Source organism: Oncorhynchus mykiss, chromosome 13 (genome assembly GCF_013265735.2).
Source record: "Oncorhynchus mykiss isolate Arlee chromosome 13, USDA_OmykA_1.1, whole genome shotgun sequence".
In the NCBI taxonomy this organism is placed as follows: Eukaryota; Metazoa; Chordata; class Actinopteri; order Salmoniformes; family Salmonidae; genus Oncorhynchus; species Oncorhynchus mykiss.
Window position 1 is genome coordinate 60,070,618 of NC_048577.1, and position 25,816 is coordinate 60,096,433.

General features: G+C 46.8%; 1 protein-coding gene across 1 annotated transcript in view; it reads left to right on the forward strand.

Annotated features, from left to right (window-relative positions):
* LOC110485257 (ATP-binding cassette sub-family A member 3) overlaps positions 1 to 25,816 on the forward strand; it is an 83,034-nt gene that overhangs the window by 28,733 nt on the left and 28,485 nt on the right. The window contains exons 6-14 of the mRNA XM_036941775.1: positions 250 to 509; positions 578 to 694; positions 858 to 978; positions 11,224 to 11,397; positions 11,578 to 11,759; positions 14,986 to 15,123; positions 17,165 to 17,294; positions 23,330 to 23,484; positions 24,652 to 24,807. Coding sequence (XP_036797670.1) covers positions 250 to 509; positions 578 to 694; positions 858 to 978; positions 11,224 to 11,397; positions 11,578 to 11,759; positions 14,986 to 15,123; positions 17,165 to 17,294; positions 23,330 to 23,484; positions 24,652 to 24,807 — 1,433 coding nt within the window. The remainder of the gene's footprint in view (positions 1 to 249; positions 510 to 577; positions 695 to 857; positions 979 to 11,223; positions 11,398 to 11,577; positions 11,760 to 14,985; positions 15,124 to 17,164; positions 17,295 to 23,329; positions 23,485 to 24,651; positions 24,808 to 25,816) is intronic.

The following is a 25,816-nucleotide window of genomic DNA, read 5'->3' on the forward strand; positions in this document are numbered from 1 at the left end:
TCTGTATTTTTTGTAGCTGTTTACATACCACCACAGACTGATGCTGGCACTAACGCTGAACTGAATGAGCTGTATTCCGCCATAAGCAAACAGGAAAACATGACTTGGGTTTCACAGACTAACATTGTCAGGAGACTGATTAAAGAACCTCCCTAGGCTGTTTGTGCTGATCCATGGGGAGGAGTGCACAAGGGCCCACCTGAGAATTGGGATGTAGTTATTCTAACATAACCCGGTTCCTCTCCGTAGGTTATTTCCGCGAGGGTTTCCTGGCAGTGCAGCATGCGGTCAACCAGGCCATCATGCGTTCCTATAACAGCACAGGAGCAGCCTGGCTCCTCTCCCACACCCGGGTGGTCCTCCGCCGATTCCCCTTCCCGCCGTTCATCTACGACGTGTTCATCCTGGCCATCCAGAACCAGCTGCCCCTCCTCCTGGTGCTGAGCCTCACCTATACCTCTCTGAACATCGTGAGGGCCGTGGTGCAGGAGAAGGAGAGGAAGCTCAAGGTGGGTGAGGTGGTGGATTACCTGTCAGTCAAGCAAATGGTCAATCTCACTCTACTTACTCTCTACAGGAGTACATGCGGATGATGGGCCTCAGTAACTGGCTGCACTGGACGGCCTGGTTCCTCATGTTCTTCCTCTTCCTCGCCATCTCCATGTTCTTCGTCACGCTGCTCTTCTGCATCAAGGTGAGTTTGCACTTCACATAACGGTTATGTTATAAAACACAAACAAAAACACTTAACTAGTCTTTTCTTTATATTGCTTTGAGGAGGGGAATTATTTTTCATTCAGTGTGTTTTTAGTATTCATGATGATAATGATGTTCTTTCCTGTCCTGGCCCTTTCTAGGTGAGCCCTAATGGAGCTGTGTTGACCTATAGTGACCCCACCCTGGTCTTTGTCTTCCTGCTTGTCTTTGCCGTGGCAACCATCAACTTCAGCTTCATGATCAGTGCCTTCTTCTCAAGAGGTGTGTGTGTGTGTGTGTGTGTCTCAAAATGTCTGTCCGACCTTCCATCTGTCTGTTTAGTCATGGTTTTCTAAAACCTCAGCCGTCCTGTGCTATCTGAGAGATGCTCCATTGTGTATAGTATGTTCTGTTACAGTTGAAGTTGGAAGTTTACATACACTTAGGTTGGAGTCATTAAAACATGTTTTTCACCCACTCCTCACATTTCTTGTTAACAAACTATAGTTTTGGCAAGTCGGTTAGGACATCTACTTTGTGCATGATAAGTAATTTTTTAACAAGTGTTTACATAAAGATTATTTCACTTGTAATTCACTGCATCACAATTCCAGTGGATCAGAAGTTTACATACACTAAGTTGACTGTGCCTTTTAAACAGCTTGGAAAATTCCAGAAAATGATGTCATGCTTTAGAAGCTTCTGATAGGCTAATTTACATAATTTGAGTCAATTCGAGGTGTACCTGTGGATGTATTTCAAGGCCTACCTTCAAACTCAGTGCCTCTTTGCTTGACATCATGGGAAAATCAAAAGAAATCAGCCAAGAAAAATAATTGTAGACCTCCACAAGTCTGGTTCATCCTTTGGAGCAATTTCCAAATGCCTGAAGGTACCACGTTCATCTGTACAAACAATAGTACATAAGTATAAACACCATGGGACCGCGCAGCCGTCATACCGCTCAGGAAGGAGACTCGTTCTGTCTCCTAGAGATGAACGTACTTTGGTGTGAAAAGTGCAAATCAGTCCCAGAACAACAGCAAAGGACCTTGTGAAGATGCTGGAGGAAACAGGTACAAAAGTATCTATATCCACAGTAAAATATCGACAACCTGAAAGGCCGCTCAGCAAGGAAGAAGCCACTGCTCCAAAACCGCCATAAAAAAGCAAGACTACGGTTTGCAACTGCACATGGGGACAATGATCGTACTTTTTGGAGAAATGTCCTCTGGTCTGATGAAACAAAAATAGAACATGTTGTGGGGGTGCTTTGCTGCAGGAGGGACTGGTGCACTTCACAAAATAGATGGCATCATGAGGTAAGAAAATTATGTGGATATATGGAAGCAACATCTCAAGACATCAGTCAGGAAGTTAAAGCTTGGTCGCAAATATGTCTTCCAAATGGACAATGACCCCAAGCATACTTCCAAAGTTGTGGCAAAATAGTTTAAGGACAACAAAGTCAAGGTATCGGAGTGGCCATCACAAAGCCCTGACCCCAATCCCATAGAACATTTGTGGGCAGAGCTGAAAAAGCATGTGCGAGCAAGGAGGCCTAAAAACCTGACTCAGTTACACCAGCTCTGTCAGGAGGAATGGGACAAAATTCTACCCAAAACGTTTGACCCAAATTAAAACATTTAAAGTCAATGCTACCAAATACTAATTGAGTGTATGTGAACTTCTGACCCACTGGGAATGTGATGAAATAAATAAAAGCTGAAATCATTCTCTCTACTATTATTCTGAAATTTCACATTCTTAAAATAAAGTGGTGATCCTAACTGACCTAAAACAGGGAATTTCTACTAGGATTGAATGTCAGGAATTGTGAAACTGAGTTTAAATGTATTTGTCTAAGGTGTATGTAAACTTCCGACTTCACCCGTAAATGTAGTGTAGATCACATTATTTGACTCTCCTGAGGTTGTTTCGTCTTTCCTCTGAGTGAACAGCAGTAAACCAGCTCGCTCCATCAGTCATTGGAGCCTGGAAGATGGGCAATCAAATGTCTATTCAGCCTCATGGAATAATTAAACAGTCACTCAATGTGACAAACTGGAACAAAGGGAGAGGAGATGTGGTGAAAAACCTGTATGTGTACACGTTTATGTTTAGCAGCCAATACACATGCTTGGAAGGTTTAGAATAATCAATTGTTTATGTTCTAATCGAAGGCGATTGATGCTATATGATACATTACATTTCCAGTTCTACACATCCTGGGTGTTGAGCTATTAATCTCGGCACAATGCGGATGTTGCTTTTTTTTATCCCTGCTGGTGTGGTCAGAGTTGTGTTGTACTGGAAAGATGACTTGTGAGGTTAGCAAAAAATAATGTTAACTAGTCTCCGGACTGACTTTACAGAGGTTATGTTCAGAAAGGCACACTGTAGAAAAAAGTTTCAAAATGTAAAACAAAAATAAGCGTTTCTTATTGGACAAGTTCAGAGGGTACCTCTTCATTTCACTCAGGTTTTCTTGGTTTGTGCCGACTGAACGTGACCGAGGATTAAAGCACAGCCAATCACACACAGCCAATCACACACAGCCAATCTCACACAGGCTCATTTGGTTATTGCTAATATCATACCCTCACACAAAAAGGTAATGGTGATTATTAAATGGCCTTCAGTTGATGACGCTTGATAGTCCTTTATCATTTCTCTTTCACAATTCTTTTTTCTTCTATACTTTCATATCTTTTCGAACAAAAAAGTCTAGTCCAATTTCTCCAAATCGTTCCTCAACAAAAGAGTGCAGATGGAGATTAAAATTATCTGTGATTGTGTTCAAGACCAATTTGGACTCTGGTGTAATCAGACAAGCTGTTATTTACTCCCAGAAGCCATACAATTTCTGTCAGGCTTTGGCTTGTAAAAGAGTAGCTGAAAGCTTAGCAAATTAAAACGTTGAAATCGTGTCTGATTTACGGTGTGCATGATATATTTTCTCCTGATTCTTTAAAAAAAAATTTTTTTGTACATTATTGGTTGGGTGTGTGACATACAGTATGATGTCATTATTAGAGTAGGGCGAGAAAGGGCTTTTAGCTGGCCTCAGCTGTGCCTGGCCCCTAGTCACAACAGGACCCCTCTCCAGGTGGCCTTCCGCTGCCTAAAACTCTGACCTCCTGCAGCGTCAGGTGAGTGGGTACTCGCATTCAGATCTGAACTGCAGAGTTAGGTGAGTGGGTATTCCCATTGACGGACTCCTCGGTGTGACTCTGCAAAGGGGGCTTCATTTAAATTCAGGAAGCAAACTGAAACAATTTCTTCATTGCTTTTTGCTTCTTGCTTCTTGCTGGTAGTAATGGAGGAATCAGCCAGGCCTGAATGTTGGGGTCCACTGGGGACTGGATCAGGGGCTGATGTGGATGGAGAGCCCCTTTGTGGGCTGTGGAGTCAGGTTTTTAGTGTCTTGTGTCTAGAGATGAGGCATTTCTTAATTTGTCTTTATTTCTCCCTCAATTCAATTTCAGTTTAAGGGGCTTTATTGGCATGGGAACATGTTTACATTGCCAAGGAAAGTGAAATAGATTATAAACAATAAAGCATTTACTGTAAACATTACACTTACAAAAGTTCAAAAATAATAGTCTTGTATGAAATGTCATATAATGTCTATATACAGTGTTGTAGTGAGGTGCAAATGGTTAAAGTACAAAAGGGAAAATAAATAAACATAAATATGGGTTGTATTTACAATGGTGTTTGTTCTTCCCTGGTTGCCCCTTTCTTGTGGCAACAGGTCACAAATCTTGCTGCTGTGATGGCACACTGGAATTTCACCAGATCAATATGGGAGATTATCAACATTATCAACATCTCGCTCGCTCTCTCTCTCTCGGCGCTCTCGCTCGCTCTCTCTCTCTCGGCGCTCTCGCTCGCTCTCTCTCTCTCGGCGCTCTCGCTCGCTCTCTCTCTCTCGGCGCTCTCGCTCGCTCTCTCTCTCGGCGCTCTCGCTCGCTCTCTCTCTCTCTCGGCGCTCTCGCTCGCTTTCTCTCTCTCTCGGCGCGCTCGCTCGCTCTCTCTCTCTCTCTCTCTCTCTCGGCGCGCTCGCTCTCTCTCTCTCTCTCTCGGCGCGCTCGCTCTCTCTCTCTCTCTCTCTCGGCGCTCTCGCTCTCTCTCTCGGCGCTCTCGCTCTCTCTCTCGGCGCTCTCTCTCTCGGCGCTCTCTCTCTCTCGGCGCTCTCTCTCTCTTAGCGCTCTCTCTCTCTTGGCGCTCTCTCTCTCGGCGCTCTCTCTCTCTCGGCGCTCTCTCTCTCTCTCGGCGCTCTCTCTCTCTCGGCGCTCTCTCTCTCTCGGCGCTGTCTCTCTCTCGGCGCTGTCTCTCTCTCGGCGCTCTCTCTCGGCGCTCTCTCTCTCTCGGCGCTCTCTCTCTCTCGGCGCTCTCTCTCTCTCGGCGCTCTCTCTCTCTCGGCGCTCTCTCTCTCTCGGCGCTCTCTCTCTCTCGGCGCTCTCTCTCTCGGCGCTCTCTCTCTCGGCGCTCTCTCTCTGTCGGCGCTCTCGCTCTCTCTCTGTCGGCGCTCTCGCTCTCTCTCTCGGCGCTCTCGCTCTCTCTCTCTCTCGGCGCTCTCGCTCTCTCTCTCTCGGCGCTCTCGCTCCCTCTCTCTCGGCGCTCTCGCTCCCTCTCTCTCGGCGCTCTCGCTCCCTCTCTCTCGGCGCTCTCGCTCCCTCTCTCTCGGCGCTCTCGCTCCCTCTCTCTCGGCGCTCTCGCTCCCTCTCTCTCGGCGCTCTCGCTCCCTCTCTCTCGGCGCTCTCGCTCTCTCTCTCTCGGCGCTCTCGTTCTCTCTCTCTGCGCTCTCGCTCTCTCTCTCGGCGCTCTCGCTCTCTCTCTCTCTCTGCGCTCTCGCTCTCTCTCTCTCTCTCTCTCGGCGCTCTCGCACTCTCTCTCTCTCGGCGCTCTCGCACTCTCTCTCTCTCGGCGCTCTCGCTCTCTCTCTCGGCGCTCTCTCTCTCTCTCTCTCGGCGCTCTCGCTCTCTCTCTCGGCGCTCTCGCTCTCTCTCTCGGCGCTCTCGCTCTCTCTCTCGGCGCTCTCTCTCTCTCGGCGCTCTCTCTCTCTCTCGGCGCTCTCTCTCTCGGCGCTCTCGCTCTCTCTTGATGCGCTCTCGCTCTCTCTTGATGCGCTCTCGCTCTCTCTTGATTCGCTCTCTCTCGATGCGCTCTCGCTCTCTCTTGATGCGCTCTCGCTCTCTCGATGCGCTCTCGCTCTCTCTTGATGCGCTCTCTCTTGATGCGCTCTCGCTCTCTGTCGGCGCTCTCGCTCTCTGTCGGCGCTCTCTGTCGGCGCTCTCGGCGTTCTCGCTCGGCGCTCTCGCTCTCTCTCTCGGCGCTCTCGCTCTCTCTCTCTCGGCGCTCTCGCTCTCTCTCTCTCGACGCTCTCGCTCTCTCTCTCTCGACGCTCTCGCTCTCTCTCTCTCGGCGCTCTCGCTCTCTCTCTCTCGGCGCTCTCTCTCTCGGCGCTCTCTCTCTCGGCGCTCTCTCTCTCGGCGCTCTCTCTCTCGGCGCTCGCTCTCTCGGCGCTCTCGCTCGCTCTCTGTCGGCGCGCTCGCTCGCTCTCTGTCGGCGCTCTCGCTCGCTCTCTCTCTCTCGGCGCTCTCGCTCTCGGCGCTCTCGCTCTCTCTCTCGGCGCTCTCGCTCTCTCTCTCGGCGCTCTCGCTCTCTCTCTCGGCGCTCTCGCTCTCTCTCTCTCTCTCTGCGCTCTCGCTCTCTCTCTCTCTCGGCGCTCTCGCACTCTCTCTCTCTCGGCGCTCTCGCTCTCTCTCTCGGCGCTCTCGCTCTCTCTCTCTCTCTCGGCGCTCTCGCTCTCTCTCTCGGCGCTCTCGCTCTCTCTCTCGGCGCTCTCTCTCTTTCGGCGCTCTCTCTCTCTCTCGGCGCTCTCTCTCTCGGCGCTCTCGCTCTCTCTTGATGCGCTCTCGCTCTCTCTTGATTCGCTCTCTCTTGATGCGCTCTCGCTCTCTCTTGATGCGCTCTCGCTCTCTCTTGATGCGCTCTCGCTCTCTCGATGCGCTCTCGCTCTCTCTTGATGCGCTCTCTCTTGATGCGCTCTCGCTCTCTGTCGGCGCTCTCGCTCTCTGTCGGCGCTCTCTGTCGGCGCTCTCGGCGTTCTCGCTCGGCGCTCTCGCTCTCTCTCTGCGCTCTCGCTCGCTCTCTCGGGCGCTCTCGCTCGCTCTCTCGGGCGCTCTCTCTCGCTCGCTCTCTCGGGCGCTCTCTCTCGCTCGCTCTCTCGGGCGCTCTCTCTCGCTCGCTCTCTCGGGCGCTCTCTCTCGCTCGCTCTCTCGGGCGCTCTCTCTCGCTCGCTCTCTCGGGCGCTCTCTCTCGCTCGCTCTCTCGGGCGCTCTCTCTCGCTCGCTCTCTCGGGCGCTCTCTCTCGCTCGCTCTCTCGGGCGCTCTCTCTCGCTCGCTCTCTCGGGCGCTCTCTCTCGCTCGCTCTCTCGGGCGCTCTCTCTGGCTCGCTCTCTCGGGCGCTCTCTCTCGCTCGCTCTCTCGGGCGCTCTCGCTCGCTCTCTCGGGCGCTCTCGCTCGCTCTCTCGGGCGCTCTCGCTCGCTCTCTCGGCGCTCTCGCTCGCTCTCTCGGCGCTCTCGCTCGCTCTCTCTCTTGATGCGCTCTCTCTGTCTCTTGATGCGCTCTCTCTGTCTCTTGATGCGCTCTCTCTGTCTCTTGATGCGCTCTCTCTGTCTCTTGATGCGCTCTCTCTGTCTCTTGATGCGCTCTCTCTGTCTCTTGATGCGCTCTCTCTCTCTCTTGATTCGCTCTCTCTTGATGCGCTCTCGCTCTCTCTTGATGCGCTCTCGCTCTCTCGATGCGCTCTCGCTCTCTCTTGATGCGCTCTCGCTCTCTGTCTCTTGATGCTCTCTCTCTGTCTCTTGATGCGCTCTCTCTCTCTCGGCGCTCGCTCTCGCTCTCTGTCGGCGCTCGCTCTCGCTCTCTGTCGGCTCTCGCTCTCTGTAGGCGCTCGCTCTCTGTCGGCGCTCGCTCTCTGTCGGCGCTCGCTCTCTGTCGGCGCTCGCTCTCTGTCGGCACTCGCTCTCTCTCTCTGTCGGCGCTCTCTCTCGGCGCTCTCTCTCTCTCTCTCTGCGCTCTCTCTCGGCGCTCTCTCTCGATTCGCTCTCTGTCGGCGCTCTCTCTCTCTGTCGGCGCTCTCTCTCTCTCGGTGCGCTCGCTCTCTGTCGGCGCTCGCTCGCTCTCTGTCGGCTCTCTCTCTCTCTCTGTCGGCGCGCTCTCTCTCGGCGCTCTAGCTCTCTCTCGGCGCTCTCTCTCAGCGCTCTCGCTCTCTCGGCGCTCTCTCTCTCTCTCTGCGCTCTCTCTCTCTCGGCGCTCTCTCTCTCTCTCTGCGCTCTCTCTCTCGGCGCTCTCGCTCTTTCTCTCTCGGCGCTCTTACGCTCTCTCTCTCGGCGCTCTCTCTCTCCCCCGGTCACTTTCTCTCTCTCTGCGCTCTTTGTCTGTGTTCACATGGGTTGAGCTGCACACACTCATCTGCCCTCTTTTTATTGTTCTTCTCATAAAGGAATGTCATCTCTCTCTGTCTCTCTCGTTCTTCAAAGGAACAGATAATGGAAACTTAGTAGTCTCTATGTACGTACGCTCCATTCAGGCCTAAAGCAGCACATTGTCAGCCGCAAGTGGCTTTTCACAGGGCCCTAGTCATTTCACTGGAAGAATAGAGAGAAAGAGGAACGTATTGAGGTATTTCTCTTGCACAATGCGTCTCCTCTGTTTTCTCTCCTCTATTTCTCCACCCATTTCTCTCTTCCTTTACTGTCCTGTCTGAAGGTTCTGTAGAAGCTGACCAGTCAACAACAACACAGTGACAGTTGCTTTATAAAACACTGATGTTGCAGTGGAACCATGCATTGTGACTATCGCTCTCCCTACGTTTTCGAGAGTCCTATCGGTGTAGACAATTATCATACAGACTTTTCTAAGCATGCAGACCATTCGTATACAGACCTCCTCAAGGCTGTGCCTATGGGGTCATTAGAGTAATTGCTTGGATATCGGTGAAGCTGAAGAGAAGTGTTCATTCACACCTTGTGTTCCCGTCATCACATCCATCATGCTTCTCACACCTCTTTGTGTACATCGGTTCATCAAGGTGTGTGTGTGCTGAGATATGTTGCCTTTCACAAGGACGACTAGTTTGACAGGAACTATAAAATCCACAAGTACAACATACTTTGTTATTCATAAAGTGTTGAGCATTTTCCATAGACTGTCTTTTGTATTTGGTATCCATTTTGCATCTACACCGTGTCGTGTCTGGACTATCATTACATGTGAAGACTTATTTATATCAAATCAGTTCTCTAGGTTTAATTATTAATTAACAAGGAAGTCGGGGCATCACAGAAAATGTTGATTTACAGAGTTATCATTTTTCAAATATAACTCTTCAGATATTTTAATATATGATCAATTACAGTCTTCTATTAATTCATTGTTGTTATTACCTAATTGTTGTTATTATCAGTTCTCATTACTGAATGTCACAAACCCTTGGATATCTGCACTAACCCTAAGTCAGGAATCAGCGATATATATATATGTATGTGTGTGTGTGTGTGTGTGTGTGTGTGTGTGTGTGTGTGTGTGTGTGTGTGTGTGTATATATATATGTATGTATGTGTATATATGTGTATATATATGTATGTGTATATGTATGTGTATATATATGTATGTGTGTGTGTGTGTGTATAAAATTATTTACTAACTAAATAATCACACAGAATTACGTAACAAACAAACAGTAGATATTTGGGTTACTATATGATACAAAGAAAAAGTCCCTAGCGGACAAAGCCAATATGATGACTTGGTAAACAAAGGAAAGGGGTGGGGACTCAGAGAGCGGAAGAGACAAAATGGATTCACTACACACAGTGGATAATTATATTCACTGAAATGCTAATCCTTTCCACATGAATGTCCGCTCATTCGAGAATAATTGCAATGTATATATTTATGCCCCTATGTCATTGTTGTCTTCTATGTTGGAATCGCCTGTCTGTCTGCTAGAGAGTCAGTTCATCAGCGAGTCTCTGTTTAACTTCTCCAGAAGTCACCATGTCCTTCGTGGTTGTAGGTGGTTAGAATGGATACTTCAGAGTACCATTCGGAGATGTTCTCATAGATGCTTTGGCAGGTGTTGGTATTCTCGTTCTAGACTTACGTCATTTCTAGCTGCAGACTAGTAATTATGCTTCTAATATTTACTCTTATTCTGTAGTGATCGAAAGTCTCATTTCCAGCCATATAACTAAAACTACAGCTGTATGGTCGATAGAATTGTAGCCATTCCAACGTGGTGACTATGTCCCGGCGTTCTGACTTAATGTATATTTTGTAGGAAGTGGGTTTTATACTCTGGGAAAAGGGGCGGTTCTATGACGCCTGATGTCTGGGCTCACTGGGGTGTGGCCACTGACTAGTTCAAACTTTATAACTAAACTGTTCAACTGTTCTGCCTGCGGCTATGGAATCCTGACCTGTTCACTGGATGTGTTACCTGTCCCAGACCTGCTGTTTTCAACTCTCTAGAGACAGCAGGAGTGGTAGAGACACTCTGAATGATTGGCTATGAAAAGCCAACTGACATTTACTCCTGAGGTGCTGACTTGTTGCACCCTCGACAACTACTGTGATTATTATTATTTGTCCCTGCTGATCATCTATGAACATTTGAACATCTTGGCCATGTTCTGTTATAATCTCCACCTGGCACAGCCAGGTGGACCACCCCTAATAGCCTGGTTCCTCTCTAGGTTTCTTTCTAGGGAGTTTTTCCTAGCCACCGTGCTTCTACACCTGCATTGCTTGCTGTTTGGGGTTTTAAGCTGGGTTTCTGTACAGCACTTTGAGATATCAGCTGATGTAAGAAGGGCTATATAAATACATTTGATTTGATAGCTAAACAAGTATCTCGTTTAGAAGGCCAACATGACATTACATCTTCTCACAAATAGTTTCATATTCAATCATATATTGTACACAACATTCAGGTAGAATATGAATAACTGACAAACGTACACTTCCAAAACTACCATTATTCTGTGCTACCCTCCTTCCTAATGTCTCAAAATAAAACAACTCTGACAGGATTGTTCTTTAAATACCCACAGACCATTCCCACAAAAATAAAATATTGTTTAATCCTCCAATTTTTGGGAATAGGAGTTGAACCAAGAGAAGCTCTTTATTTCCCCCCTCTTTCTGCATGACCAGGGGAGAGAATCTCTGCCAGGAATTTATGACCTTTCATAAAGTCATAACTTGTGGTGGGAGAGCGAGAGGGGGGGGATCCACGATATACACCCCAAAGGGCCACGTTGTGACAACTGTTTTCCCCCTCCAGACCTTTCCCTCTCAGCGTGTTTAAGGAGATCCGTTTGAGCAAGGCCATCTACAAAATCACTAATGACAAGTTATTTGGGATCCAAGGGGATTTGTAGATCAGTGATTCTTTGCAGTCTGACTGCTATAATCTTTCTCAAACACACTCCGTCTCTCTCCCTCTCCAGCCAATGTGGCGGCGGCGGCGGGCGGCTTCATCTACTTCCTGTCCTACCTGCCGTACGTGTTCCTATGGCCTCGCTACGACCTGCTTAGCCACGCCCAGAAGGTGTCTGCCTGCCTCATCTCCAATGTGGCCATGGCCATGGGAGCGCAGCTACTAGGCATGTTTGAGGGCAAAGGTGAGCCATGTTCTCATGAGACTCACACAGAGAGACGCACACACACTCCCACCAATGCCTTCATACCAATGTTGTGTTTAAATACCAACACTTCAATTATGTGTCTTCACAATATATTTAAAATGTCTCTACCCAACTTTACTCCCTCTCTCTCCTCCCGTCCATCCCCCCTTCCCTCAGGCACGGGGATCCAGTGGTGTAACCTGTTTGAGTCGGTGACGGTGGACGATGACTTCTCCCTGGCCCAGGTGCTGGGGCTGCTGCTGCTGGATGCCCTGCTCTATGGCCTGGTGGCCTGGTACGTGGAGGCTGTGTTCCCAGGGGAGTACGGAGTCCCTCTGCCCTGCTACTTCTTCCTACTGGTACGTAGGAGTGGGTGTAGGTTGGGTCTGGGTGGTGGTGTGGGGGGGAGTTAAGGTGTGTGTGTGTCCATGAAGTCAGTGTTCCCAGGGGAGAAATCTATTAGAGCAGGGGTGTCCAACTCATTTCATTGAGAGCTGAGTGTCTGCAGGTTTAAACAAATAAATAAAGCCCTAAACAAACGCGTGGAAATGCCTTACTGTTCAAGTTCAAAGAAGGAGTAAAAACCTGCAGACACTCGGCTCTCTGTGGAATGAGTTTGACACCTGCGCGTTAGAGCTTTGCCCGTTGACCCCTAGTCTGAGAGGAATGCAGAATGACTAATTATTTTCATTTGCAAGAAATATCAGGAAGTATATGTTGTGTCAGACAGTGAGAGTGAGGCTGGCTGTGTTTCCTGGACTGGAAACCCAAACATGTTCATTAGGACACACAATAGCAAAATGTTTTGCAATGGAAGACGGTGGGTCCCTGATGAATTTTATACCACAATAGGGGTCCTCAGCCCCTTAAAGTTTGAGAACCCTTGCATTAGGCTTAGACAGATGTCTGATGGTTCCTTTAAGGTCCACTAGGGTTAGACAGATGTCTGATGGTTCCTTTAAGGTCCACTAGGGTTAGACAGATGTCTGATGGTTCCTTTAAGGTCCACTAGGGTTAGACAGATGTCTGATGGTTCCTTTAAGGTCCACTAGGGTTAGCCAGATGTCTGATGGTTCCTTTAAGGTCCACTAGGGTTAGACAGATGTCTGATGGTTCCTTTAAGGTCCACTAGGGTTAGACAGATGTCTGATGGTTCCTTTAAGGTCCACTAGGGTTAGACAGATGTCTGATGGTTCCTTTAAGGTCCACTAGGGTTAGACAGATGTCTGATGGTTCCTTTAAGGTCCACTAGGGTTAGGGTTAGAGCAGAGGGGGAGGAGAGAGGAGAGGGAGATGTTCTTAATATCCACTTAGCATTAAATATGTCAGACTAGGAGGACTTAGATTGACTCCCAGTAAGAGAGACTAAGATGAATCTGTGCTGGATGGGAAACGTATTTAATTTGCTGACGTGGTATCCAGTAGAGGTCGACCGACTGATTTTTCAACGCCAATACTGATTATTGGAGGACCAAAAAAAGCCGATACCGATTAATCGGACGATTTAAAAAAAAAATATTTATTTGTAATAATGACAATTACAACAATACTGAATGAACACTTATTTTAACTTAATATAATACATCAATAAAATCAATTTGGCCTCAAATAAATAATGAAACGTTCAATTTGGTTTAAATAATGCAAAAACAAAGTGTTGGAGAAGAAAGTAAAAGTGCAATAAATGTAAAAATGCTAAAGTTTAAGTTCCTTGCTCAGTCCATGAGAACATATGAAAGCTGTGGGTCCTTTTAACATGAGTCTTCAATATTCCCAGGTAAGACGTTTTAGGCTGTAGTTATTATAGGAATTATAGGACTATTTCTCTCTATACCATTTGTATTTCTTATACCTTTGACTATTGGATGTTCTTATAGGCACTTTAGTATTGCCAGTGTAACAGTATAGCTTCCATCCCTCTCCTCGCTCCTCCCTGGGCTCGAACCAGGAACATATCGACAACAGCCACCCTCGAAGCAGCATATACCCTGACTCTGCGTGCAATGAACGCAAGAGAAGTGACACAATTTCACCTGGTTAATATTGCCAGCTAACCTGGATTTCTTTTAGCTAAATATGCAGGTTTAAAAATATATATTTCTGTATATTGATTTTAAGAAAGGCATTGATGATTATGGTTCGATACACGTTGGAGCAACGACAGTCCTTTTTCACGAATGTGCACCGCATCAATTAATTATATGCAACGCAGGACACGCTAGATAAACTAGTAATATCATCAACCATAGATCAACCATAACTAGTGATTATGACTGATTTTAAGTTTAATGCTAGCTAGCAACTTACCTTGGCTTCTTACTGCATTCGCGTAACAGGCGGGCTCCTCGTGAGGCAGGTGGTTAGTGCGTTGGACTAGTTAACTGTAAGGTTGCAAGATTGAATCCCCGAGCTGACAAGGTAAAAATCAGTCGTTCTGCCCCTGAACGAGGCAGTTAACCCACCGTTCCTAGGCCGTCATTGAAAATAAGAATGTGTTCTTAACTGACTTGCCTAGTTAAATAAAGATTCAATAAAGGTGAAAAAAAAAAGATTCTGCAAAATCGGTGTCCAAAATGACTGATTTCTGATTGTTATGAAAACTCTCGACAACAATACAATGCTTGTATTGTCCATTTCCATGGAAATTCATTTTGTGAGTTCAGCAGTACTGCAGTAGTGCTTACTCCCTCCCTACTCAGTTAACCATTCCATAGTCGTTTACATTGTAATTTATATCCTTACTGATGAACGAGCATGGGATGGATAGCTAATTAATTAAGCATAATACAGAACACCCACTTCCTCATCCCAACCTTAATTTACAGTCATAGCTGTTGTTCTCCTTCAAGAGGGCCATTTTGTTGATTTATTTTGGTGTGTGTGTGATGCATTGTTTCCCAAACTCGGTCCTCAGGACCCTTTTTTATTTATTTTACCTTTATTTAACCAGGCAAGTCAGTTAAGAACAAATTCTTATTTTCAATGACGGCCTGGGAACAGTGGGTTAACTGCCTGTTCAGGGGCAGAACGACAGATTTGTACCTTGTCAGCTCGGGGGTTTGAACTCGCAACCTTCCGGTTACTAGTCCAACGCTCTAACCACTAGGCTACCCTGCCGCCCTAAGGGGTGCATGTTTTGGTTTTTGCCCTAACAATACACAGCTGATTCAAATAATCAACTAATTATCTAGCTTTGATCATTTGAATTGGCTGTGTAGTGTTAGGGCAAAAACCAAAACATGGAGCCCTTGGGGTCCCGAGGATCGAGTGTGGGAAACGCTGGTGTAGTGTCTTGATAAGGAGCAGAGAGGCAGAAAGGTTATGTAACAACTCATTGACTTCCCCATTAGCAGCCGTATCGGGTGGTTTTGTTTTGTCAACTAATCATGGTCTTCAGTTTAGAATGCTTTTAGTTTCATCAGCTGTGTTGACTAGGGATGGGGGGAAAGTGTGACTACTCCGGCCCCGAGGACTGGAGTTGCCCATCCCTGACTAGGTATCTTTCTGATACTGACCATAAGGGTACGAGCTGAGGAAAGAGAAGCATTCCACTTATTTTCTTTCTCCCATTCCCTTTCTCTCCAGCCGTCCTACTGGTGCAGCAGCCCCCGCATGGCCATGGTGAAGGAAGAGGAAGACGTGGAGAAGGCTCTGAAGGGAGAGTTCATCGAGGAGGAGCCAGCCGGACTGGTCTCAGGAGTCAAGATCAAACACCTGAACAAGGCAAGGTCTTAAATGCAACCTGTCCACCCAGTCCCAATTCGATCCCTACCCCTCCCCTTGGCTGTAACAATATGATGTCTGCAGATATGTAGAGTGGAAGCAACACAGTGGAAGCTCCTCCACTACACTGCTTATACTGTCCAGACTCTTCAGTTCCCTATACATAGAAGGCTTGGGCCAAGGAGTTGGGAGCGAATTGAGACTGAGACATCAAGTGGTTGAACATGTTTTTACAGAAAAATAAACCCCCTTGTAGCTTTACCATTATGGGAGTGTGCCTTTATTTCAGTGTGGTCCTCAACATGTAAAAGAGCATCTAATTTAATATTGTTATGTAATGATGTTTTTGAACTGGAACTAGGCAGGAGGAGATTTTTGCTACATTTTTTGTGTGTTTTCTTCAGTTTGAAGATTAATCAACACAACCCAGGGCTGGGTAGATGAAACACTTTGCTAAGTTTGGGAGAAGGAGATGAGGAGAAGGATAATGGAGAAGGCGATTATGACGCTAGGCCCTTAGACCCAGGGCTGGAGATGAGGTGATTAGAGCCAGGGCTGGAGATGAGGTGATTAGAGCCAGGGCTGGAGATGAGGTGATTACACCCAGGGCTGGAGATGAGGTGATTAGACCCAGGGCTGGAGATGAGGTGATTACACCCAGGGCTGGAGATGAGGTGATTACACCCAGGGCTGGAGATGAGGTGATTACACCCAGGGCTGGAGATGAGGTGATTACACCCAGGGCTGGAGATGAGGTGATTACACCCAGGGCTGGAGATGAGGTGATTACACCCAGGGCTGGAGATGAGGTGATTACACCCAGGGCTGGAGATGAGGTGATTACACCCAGGGTTGGAGATGAGGTGATTACACCCAGGGCTGGAGATGAGGTGATTAGAGCCAGGGCTGGAGATGAGGTGATTACACCCAGGGCTGGAGATGAGGTGATTACACCCAGGGCTGGAGATGAGGTGATTACACCCAGGGCTGGAGATGAGGTGATTAGACCCAGGGCTGGAGATGAGGTGATTACACCCAGGGCTGGAGATGAGGTGATTACACCCAGGGCTGGAGATGAGGTGATTAGAGCCAGGGCTGGAGATGAGGTGATTACACCCAGGGCTGGAGAGGGATAATAAAGAGCAAAATAATGACTTCCCTCAGGGATAGGTAGGCCATTGTTATCATTAAATTAGTTTATTAGTTGCATGCACAGGGTCGCAGATGTAATTGCAGGGTACAGTGAAATTGTTAGGCTCCAAACAGTGCAGGAAGTTTTTGTCATGATGCACCTATATTGCCCGTGTCAGAGTGATGGAAATGGGGAGAACAGGCCGTGGCTCGGGTGGTTGCGGTCCTTAATGATTTTCTCTGTGGATAAATAGTCAGTTGTAATCACTTAGATGGAATGATTTTAATCCAGGGATTGGTAGGCCATTATAATGATTTTAATCTAGGGATAGGTATGCCATTGTAATGATTTTAATCTAGGGAAAGGGATGCCATTGTAATGATTTTCATCTAGGGATAGGGATGCCATTGTAATGATTTTCATCTAGGGATAGGGATGCCATTGTAATGATTTTAATCTAGGGAAAGGGATGCCATTGTAATGATTTTCATCTAGGGATGCCATTGTAATGATGTTAATCCAGGGATAGGTATGCCATTGTAATGATTTTAATCTAGGGAAAGGGATGCCATTGTAATGATTTTCATCTAGGGATAGGGATGCCATTGTAATGATTTTCATCTAGGGATAGGGATGCCATTGTAATGATTTTCATCTACGGATAGGGATGCCATTGTAATGATTTTCATCTAGGGATGCCATTGTAATGATGTTAATCCAGGGATAGGTATGCCATTGTAATGATGTTAATCCAGGGATAGGTAGGCCATTGTAATGATGTTAATCCAGGGATAGGTAGGCCATTGTAATGATTTTAATCCAGGGATAGGTAGGCCATTGTAATGATGTTAATCCAGGGATAGGTAGGCCATTGTAACCATTTAGATGGAATGATTTTCATCCTGCCAGGAGTTCAAAGTGGGTAACAAGACGCGGCAGGCTGTCAAGGATCTGACAGTGAACATGTTCGAGGGCCAGATCACAGTTCTGCTGGGGCACAACGGAGCCGGGAAGACCACCACACTGTCCATGCTGACAGGTGGGACGCACACACACACAGCCATACACATTGCTACTTTTCCCTTGTACAATCTACAGACCGAATTGAAAACAGTGATGACGCTAACAGAACCGCAAGCATAGACAGGCCAGTGTGCCTCCTCTTAAAACCAAACTCACAATAGGCTTTGTATTGTACAACTCACTCCTTATGTTTCTCTGTGTGTCCTCCAGGTCTGTTTCAGTAGCAGGGCCTACATTAACAGCTATGTTTCTCTGTGTATCCTCCAGGTCTGTTTCAGTAGCAGGCCTATATTAACAGCTATGTTTCTCTGTGTATCCTCCAGGTCTGTTTCAGTAGCAGGCCTACATTAACAGCTATGTTTCTCTGTGTATCCTCCAGGTCTGTTTCAGTAGCAGGCCTACATTAACAGCTATGTTTCTCTGTGTATCCTCCAGGTCTGTTTCAGTAGCAGGCCTATATTAACAGCTATGTTTCTCTGTGTATCCTCCAGGTCTGTTTCAGTAGCAGGGCCTACATTAACAGCTATGTTTCTCTGTGTATCCTCCAGGTCTGTTTCAGTAGCAGGCCTACATTAACAGCTATGTTTCTCTGTGTATCCTCCAGGTCTGTTTCAGTAGCAGGCCTATATTAACAGCTATGTTTCTCTGTGTATCCTCCAGGTCTGTTTCAGTAGCAGGCCTATATTAACAGCTATGTTTCTCTGTGTATCCTCCAGGTCTGTTTCAGTAGCAGGCCTACATTAACAGATATGTTTCTCTGTGTATCCTCCAGGTCTGTTTCAGTAGCAGGGCCTATATTAACAGATATGTTTCTCTGTGTATCCTTCAGGTCTGTTTCAGTAGCAGGCCTACATTAACAACTATGTTTCTCTGTGTATCCTCCAGGTCTGTTTCAGTAGCAGGCCTACATTAACAGATATGTTTCTCTGTGTATCCTCCAGGTCTGTTTCAGTAGCAGGCCTACATTAACAGCTATGTTTCTCTGTGTATCCTCCAGGTCTGTTTCAGTAGCAGGGCCTACATTAACAGCTATGTTTCTCTGTGTATCCTCCAGGTCTGTTTCAGTAGCAGGCCTACATTAACAGCTATGTTTCTCTGTGTGTCCTCCAGGTCTGTTTCAGTAGCAGGCCTACATTAACAGCTATGTTTCTCTGTGTATCCTCCAGGTCTGTTTCAGTAGCAGGCCTACATTAACAGATATGTTTCTCTGTGTATCCTCCAGGTCTGTTTCAGTAGCAGGGCCTACATTAACAGCTATGTTTCTCTGTGTGTCCTCCAGGTCTGTTTCAGTAGCAGGCCTACATTAACAGCTATGTTTCTCTGTGTATCCTCCAGGTCTGTTTCAGTAGCAGGCCTATATTAACAGCTATGTTTCTCTGTGTATCCTCCAGGTCTGTTTCAGTAGCAGGGCCTAGATTAACAGATATGTTTCTCTGTGTATCCTCCAGGTCTGTTTCAGTAGCAGGGCCTACATTATTAACAGCTATGTTTCTCTGTGTATCCTCCAGGTCTGTTTCAGTAGCAGGGCCTACATTAACAGCTATGTTTCTCTGTGTATCCTCCAGGTCTGTTTCAGTAGCAGGCCTACATTAACAGCTATGTTTCTCTGTGTATCCTCCAGGTCTGTTTCAGTAGCAGGGCCTACATTAACAGCTATGTTTCTCTGTGTATCCTCCAGGTCTGTTTCAGTAGCAGGCCTACATTAACAGCTATGTTTCTCTGTGTATCCTCCAGGTCTGTTTCAGTAGCAGGGCCTATATTAACAGCTATGTTTCTCTGTGTATCCTCCAGGTCTGTTTCAGTAGCAGGGCCTACATTAACAGCTATGTTTCTCTGTGTATCCTCCAGGTCTGTTTCAGTAGCAGGGCCTACATTAACAGCTATGTTTCTCTGTGTATCCTCCAGGTCTGTTTCAGTAGCAGGCCTACATTAACAGCTATGTTTCTCTGTGTATCCTCCAGATCTGTTTCAGTAGCAGGGCCTACATTAACAGCTATGTTTCTCTGTGTATCCTCCAGGTCTGTTTCAGTAGCAGGGCCTACATTAACAGCTATGTTTCTCTGTGTATCCTCCAGGTCTGTTTCAGTAGCAGGGCCTACATTAACAGCTATGTTTCTCTGTGTATCCTCCAGGTCTGTTTCAGTAGCAGGGCCTACATTAACAGCTATGTTTCTCTGTGTATCCTCCAGGTCTGTTTCAGTAGCAGGGCCTACATTAACAGCTATGTTTCTCTGTGTATCCTCCAGGTCTGTTTCAGTAGCAGGGCCTACATTAACAGCTATGTTTCTCTGTGTATCCTCCAGGTCTGTTTCAGTAGCAGGGCCTACATTAACAGCTATGTTTCTCTGTGTATCCTCCAGGTCTGTTTCAGTAGCAGGGCCTACATTAACAGATATGTTTCTCTGTGTATCCTCCAGGTCTGTTTCAGTAGCAGGGCCTATATTAACAGATATGTTTCTCTGTGTATCCTCCAGGTCTGTTTCAGTAGCAGGGCCTACATTAACAGCTATGTTTCTCTGTGTGTCCTCCAGGTCTGTTTCAGTAGCAGGCCTACATTAACAGCTATGTTTCTCTGTGTATCCTCCAGGTCTGTTTCAGTAGCAGGCCTATATTAACAGCTATGTTTCTCTGTGTATCCTCCAGGTCTGTTTCAGTAGCAGGGCCTAGATTAACAGATATGTTTCTCTGTGTATCCTCCAGGTCTGTTTCAGTAGCAGGGCCTACATTAACAGCTATGTTTCTCTGTGTATCCTCCAGGTCTGTTTCAGTAGTAGGGCCTACATTAACAGCTATGTTTCTCTGTGTATCCTCCAGGTCTGTTTCAGTAGCAGGCCTATATTAACAGCTATGTTTCTCTGTGTATCCTCCAGGTCTGTTTCAGTAGTAGGGCCTACATTAACAGCTATGTTTCTCTGTGTATCCTCCAGGTCTGTTTCAGTAGCAGGGCTTACATTAACAGCTATGTTTCTCTGTGAATCCTCCAGGTCTGTTTCAGTAGCAGGGCCTACATTATTAACAGCTATGTTTCTCTGTGTATCCTCCAGGTCTGTTTCAGTAGCAGGGCCTACATTAACAGCTATGTTTCTCTGTGTATCCTCCAGGTCTGTTTCAGTAGCAGGCCTACATTAACAGCTATGTTTCTCTGTGTATCCTCCAGGTCTGTTTCAGTAGCAGGGCCTACATTAACAGCTATGTTTCTCTGTGTATCCTCCAGGTCTGTTTCAGTAGCAGGGCCTACATTAACAGATATGTTTCTCTGTGTATCCTCCAGGTCTGTTTCAGTAGCAGGGCCTATATTAACAGATATGTTTCTCTGTGTATCCTCCAGGTCTGTTTCAGTAGCAGGGCCTATATTAACAGCTATGTTTCTCTGTGTATCCTCCAGGTCTGTTTCAGTAGCAGGGCCTACATTAACAGCTATGTTTCTCTGTGTGTCCTCCAGGTCTGTTTCAGTAGCAGGCCTACATTAACAGCTATGTTTCTCTGTGTATCCTCCAGGTCTGTTTCAGTAGCAGGCCTATATTAACAGCTATGTTTCTCTGTGTATCCTCCAGGTCTGTTTCAGTAGCAGGGCCTAGATTAACAGATATGTTTCTCTGTGTATCCTCCAGGTCTGTTTCAGTAGCAGGGCCTACATTAACAGCTATGTTTCTCTGTGTATCCTCCAGGTCTGTTTCAGTAGTAGGGCCTACATTAACAGCTATGTTTCTCTGTGTATCCTCCAGGTCTGTTTCAGTAGCAGGCCTATATTAACAGCTATGTTTCTCTGTGTATCCTCCAGGTCTGTTTCAGTAGTAGGGCCTACATTAACAGCTATGTTTCTCTGTGTATCCTCCAGGTCTGTTTCAGTAGCAGGGCTTACATTAACAGCTATGTTTCTCTGTGAATCCTCCAGGTCTGTTTCAGTAGCAGGGCCTACATTATTAACAGCTATGTTTCTCTGTGTATCCTCCAGGTCTGTTTCAGTAGCAGGGCCTACATTAACAGCTATGTTTCTCTGTGTATCCTCCAGGTCTGTTTCAGTAGCAGGCCTACATTAACAGCTATGTTTCTCTGTGTATCCTCCAGGTCTGTTTCAGTAGCAGGGCCTACATTAACAGCTATGTTTCTCTGTGTATCCTCCAGGTCTGTTTCAGTAGCAGGGCCTACATTAACAGATATGTTTCTCTGTGTATCCTCCAGGTCTGTTTCAGTAGCAGGGCCTATATTAACAGATATGTTTCTCTGTGTATCCTCCAGGTCTGTTTCAGTAGCAGGGCCTATATTAACAGCTATGTTTCTCTGTGTATCCTCCAGGTCTGTTTCAGTAGCAGGGCCTATATTAACAGCTATGTTTCTCTGTGTATCCTCCAGGTCTGTTTCAGTAGCAGGCCTACATTAACAGCTATGTTTCTCTGTGTATCCTCCAGGTCTGTTTCAGTAGCAGGGCCTATATTAACAGCTATGTTTCTCTGTGTATCCTCCAGGTCTGTTTCAGTAGCAGGGCCTACATTAACAGCTATGTTTCTCTGTGTATCCTCCAGGTCTGTTTCAGTAGCAGGGCCTACATTAACAGCTATGTTTCTCTGTGTATCCTCCAGGTCTGTTTCAGTAGCAGGGCTATATTAACAGCTATGTTTCTCTGTGTATCCTCCAGGTCTGTTTCAGTAGCAGGGCCTACATTAACAGCTATGTTTCTCTGTGTATCCTCCAGGTCTGTTTCAGTAGCAGGCCTATATTAACAGCTATGTTTCTCTGTGTATCCTCCAGGTCTGTTTCAGTAGCAGGGCCTACATTAACAGCTATGTTTCTCTGTGTATCCTCCAGGTCTGTTTCAGTAGCAGGCCTATATTAACAGCTATGTTTCTCTGTGTATCCTCCAGGTCTGTTTCAGTAGCAGGGCCTACATTAACAGCTATGTTTCTCTGTGTATCCTCCAGGTCTGTTTCAGTAGCAGGCCTATATTAACAACTATGTTTCTCTGTGTATCCTCCAGGTCTGTTTCAGTAGCAGGGCCTACATTAACAGCTATGTTTCTCTGTGTATCCTCCAGGTCTGTTTCAGTAGCAGGCCTACATTAACAGCTATGTTTCTCTGTGTATCCTCCAGGTCTGTTTCAGTAGCAGGGCCTACATTAACAGCTATGTTTCTCTGTGTATCCTCCAGGTCTGTTTCAGTAGCAGGGCCTACATTAACAGCTATGTTTCTCTGTGTATCCTCCAGGTCTGTTTCAGTAGCAGGCCTACATTAACAGCTATGTTTCTCTGTGTATCCTCCAGGTCTGTTTCAGTAGCAGGGCCTACATTAACAGCTATGTTTCTCTGTGTATCCTCCAGGTCTGTTTCAGTAGCAGGCCTACATTAACAGCTATGTTTCTCTGTGTATCCTCCAGGTCTGTTTCAGTAGCAGGGCCTACATTAACAGATATGTTTCTCTGTGTATCCTCCAGGTCTGTTTCAGTAGCAGGGCCTACATTAACAGCTATGTTTCTCTGTGTATCCTCCAGGTCTGTTTCAGTAGCAGGCCTACATTAACAGCTATGTTTCTCTGTGTATCCTCCAGGTCTGTTTCAGTAGCAGGGCCTACATTAACAGATATGTTTCTCTGTGTATCCTCCAGGTCTGTTTCAGTAGCAGGCCTACATTAACAGCTATGTTTCTCTGTGAATCCTCCAGGTCTGTTTCAGTAGCAGGGCCTACATTATTAACAGCTATGTTTCTCTGTGTATCCTCCAGGTCTGTTTCAGTAGCAGGCCTATATTAACAGCTATGTTTCTCTGTGTATCCTCCAGATCTGTTTCAGTAGCAGGCCTACATTAACAGCTATGTTTCTCTGTGTATCCTCCAGGTCTGTTTCAGTAGCAGGGCCTACATTAACAGCTATGTTTCTCTGTGTATCCTCCAGGTCTGTTTCAGTAGCAGGCCTACATTAACAGCTATGTTTCTCTGTGTATCCTCCAGGTCTGTTTCAGTAGCAGGCCTACATTAACAGCTATGTTTCTCTGTGTATCCTCCAGATCTGTTTCAGTAGCAGGCCTACATTAACAGCTATGTTTCTCTGTGTATCCTCCAGGTCTGTTTCCTCCCAGCAGTGGCAGGGCCTACATTAACGGCTATGACATCTGTCAGGACATGGTTCTGATTCGCCACAGCCTGGGCCTGTGTCCGCAGCACGACGTGCTCTTTGACAACCTCACTGTCCAGGAGCACCTGCTATTCTACACACAGGTAAGACATGCAAACACGCAGGCAGGCACCGAGACAGGCACGCAGGCACCAAGACAGGCAGGCAGGCACGCACGCAGGCACCGAGGCAGGCAGGCAGGCACCGAGACAAGCAGGCAGGCACGCACGCAGGCACCGAGACAGGCAGGCAGGCACGCAGGCACCGAGGCAGGCAGGCACACAGGCACCGAGTCAGGGAGGCAGACAGGCACAGAGACAGGCAGGCAGACAGGCACAGAGACAGGCAGGCACCGAGACAGGCAGGCAGGCACCGAGACAGGCAGGCAGGGAGGCACACAGGCACCGAGACAGGGAGGCAGACAGGCACCGAGACAGGGAGGCAGACAGGCACAGAGACAGGGAGGCAGACAGGCACAGAGACAGGGAGGCAGACAGGCACAGAGACAGGGAGGCAGACAGGCACAGAGGCAGGCACAGAGACAGGGAGGCAGACAGGCACAGAGGCAGGCACAGAGACAGGGAGGCAGACAGGCAGGCACAGAGACAGGGAGGCAGACAGGCAGGCACAGAGACAGGGAGGCAGACAGGCAGGCACAGAGACAGGGAGGCAGACAGGCAGGCACAGAGACAGGGAGGCAGGCAGGCAGGCACCGAGACAGGGAGGTAGACAGGCACCGAGACAGGCAGGCAGGCACACAGGCAGTGAGTCAGACAGGCAAAGAGACAGTCAGGCAGACAGGCACAGAGACAGATAGGCAGTCAGGCATGCAGGTACAGCGACAGGCACGCAGGCACCATTCCCCTCTACTTTCCTTACATTCCGTCCTCTTATCGTTCCTTTTAAGTTTACTTTCTCAATTTCACTCTAACTTTTCCTCACATTCCATACTTCTCTTCTTCCCACTTATGTCTCTCGCGCTCGCTCTCCCTTGCGTTCTCTCATGCTCTCGCTCTCTATTGCACTCTCCAGCTGTGGTATGTATTCCTTATGCCTCTCATCTCCAGCTGAAGGGTTATTCCTTATGTCTCTCTCTGTCTCGTCTCCAGCTGAAGGGGTATTCCTTATGTCTCTCTCTCGTCTCCAGTTGAAGGGTTATTCCTTATGTCTGTCTCGTCTCCAGCTGAAGGGTTATTCCTTATGTCTCTCTCTCTCTCTCGTCTCCAGCTGAAGGGGTATTCCTTATGTCTCTCTCTCTCTCTCGTCTCCAGCTGAAGGGGTATTCCCAGGAGAAGATTCCAGCTGAGGTGGACCGGATCATCAGGATTCTGAACCTGGAGGACAAGCGACATTCCCACTCCAAGACCCTGTCAGGTGGGATGAAGAGGAAACTATCCATTGGCATCGGCCTCATCGGAGACTCCAAGGTCAGTATTGGATTGTGTCCCAAATGCCACCCATTTCCCTATTCAGTGCACTGCTTTTGACCTGAAGGTATTGCCTTGTCACTCAATTCAAAATGACTTTATTAACCCCAGAGGGTTAGTTAGCGTGGCATTGTCCAAGTACAGGCATAACATAATTGCATGAATAAATACAGATTCCTTTTCCACATTTTGTTGTGTTACAGCCTGCATTTAAAATGGATTACGTTGAGATTGTTGTCACTGGCCTAAACACAATACCTCATAATGTCAAAGTGGAATTATGTTGTTTTTCTATGTACGAAAAATATAACGCTGAAATGTCTTGAGTCCATAAGTATTCAACCCGTTTGTTATGACGAGCCTAAATACGTTTAGGAGTAAACATTTGCTTAACAAGTCACGTAATAAGTTGCATGGACTCACTCTGTGCAATAATAGTGTTTAACATGATTTTTGAATGACTACCTCATCTCTGTACCCCACACTTACAATATGTAAGGCCCCTCCGTCTAGAAGTGAATTTCAAACTCAGATTCAAACACAGATTCAACCACAAAGACCAGGGAGGTTTTCCAATGCCTCGCAAAGAAGGGTACCTATTGGTAGATAAAAAATAAATTAGACATTGAATATCCCTTTGAGCATGGTGAAGTTATTAATTACACTTCTGATGGTGTATCAATACACCCAGTAACTACAAAGATACAGGCGTCCTTCCTAACACAGTTGCCGGAGAGGAAGGAAATCATTTAGGGGTTTCACCATGAGGCCAATGGTGACTTTCAAACAGTTACAGAGTTTAATTACTATGAGAAAACTGAGGATGGTTCAACAATAATGTAGTTACTCCACAATACTAACCTAATTGACAGAGTGAAAAGAAGGAAACCTGTACAGAATACAAATATTGCAAAACATGCATCATGTTTGCAACAAGGCACTAAACTGAAAAAATTGCAAAGAAATGCACTTTTTGTCCTGAATATATAGTGTTATGTTTGGGGCAAAT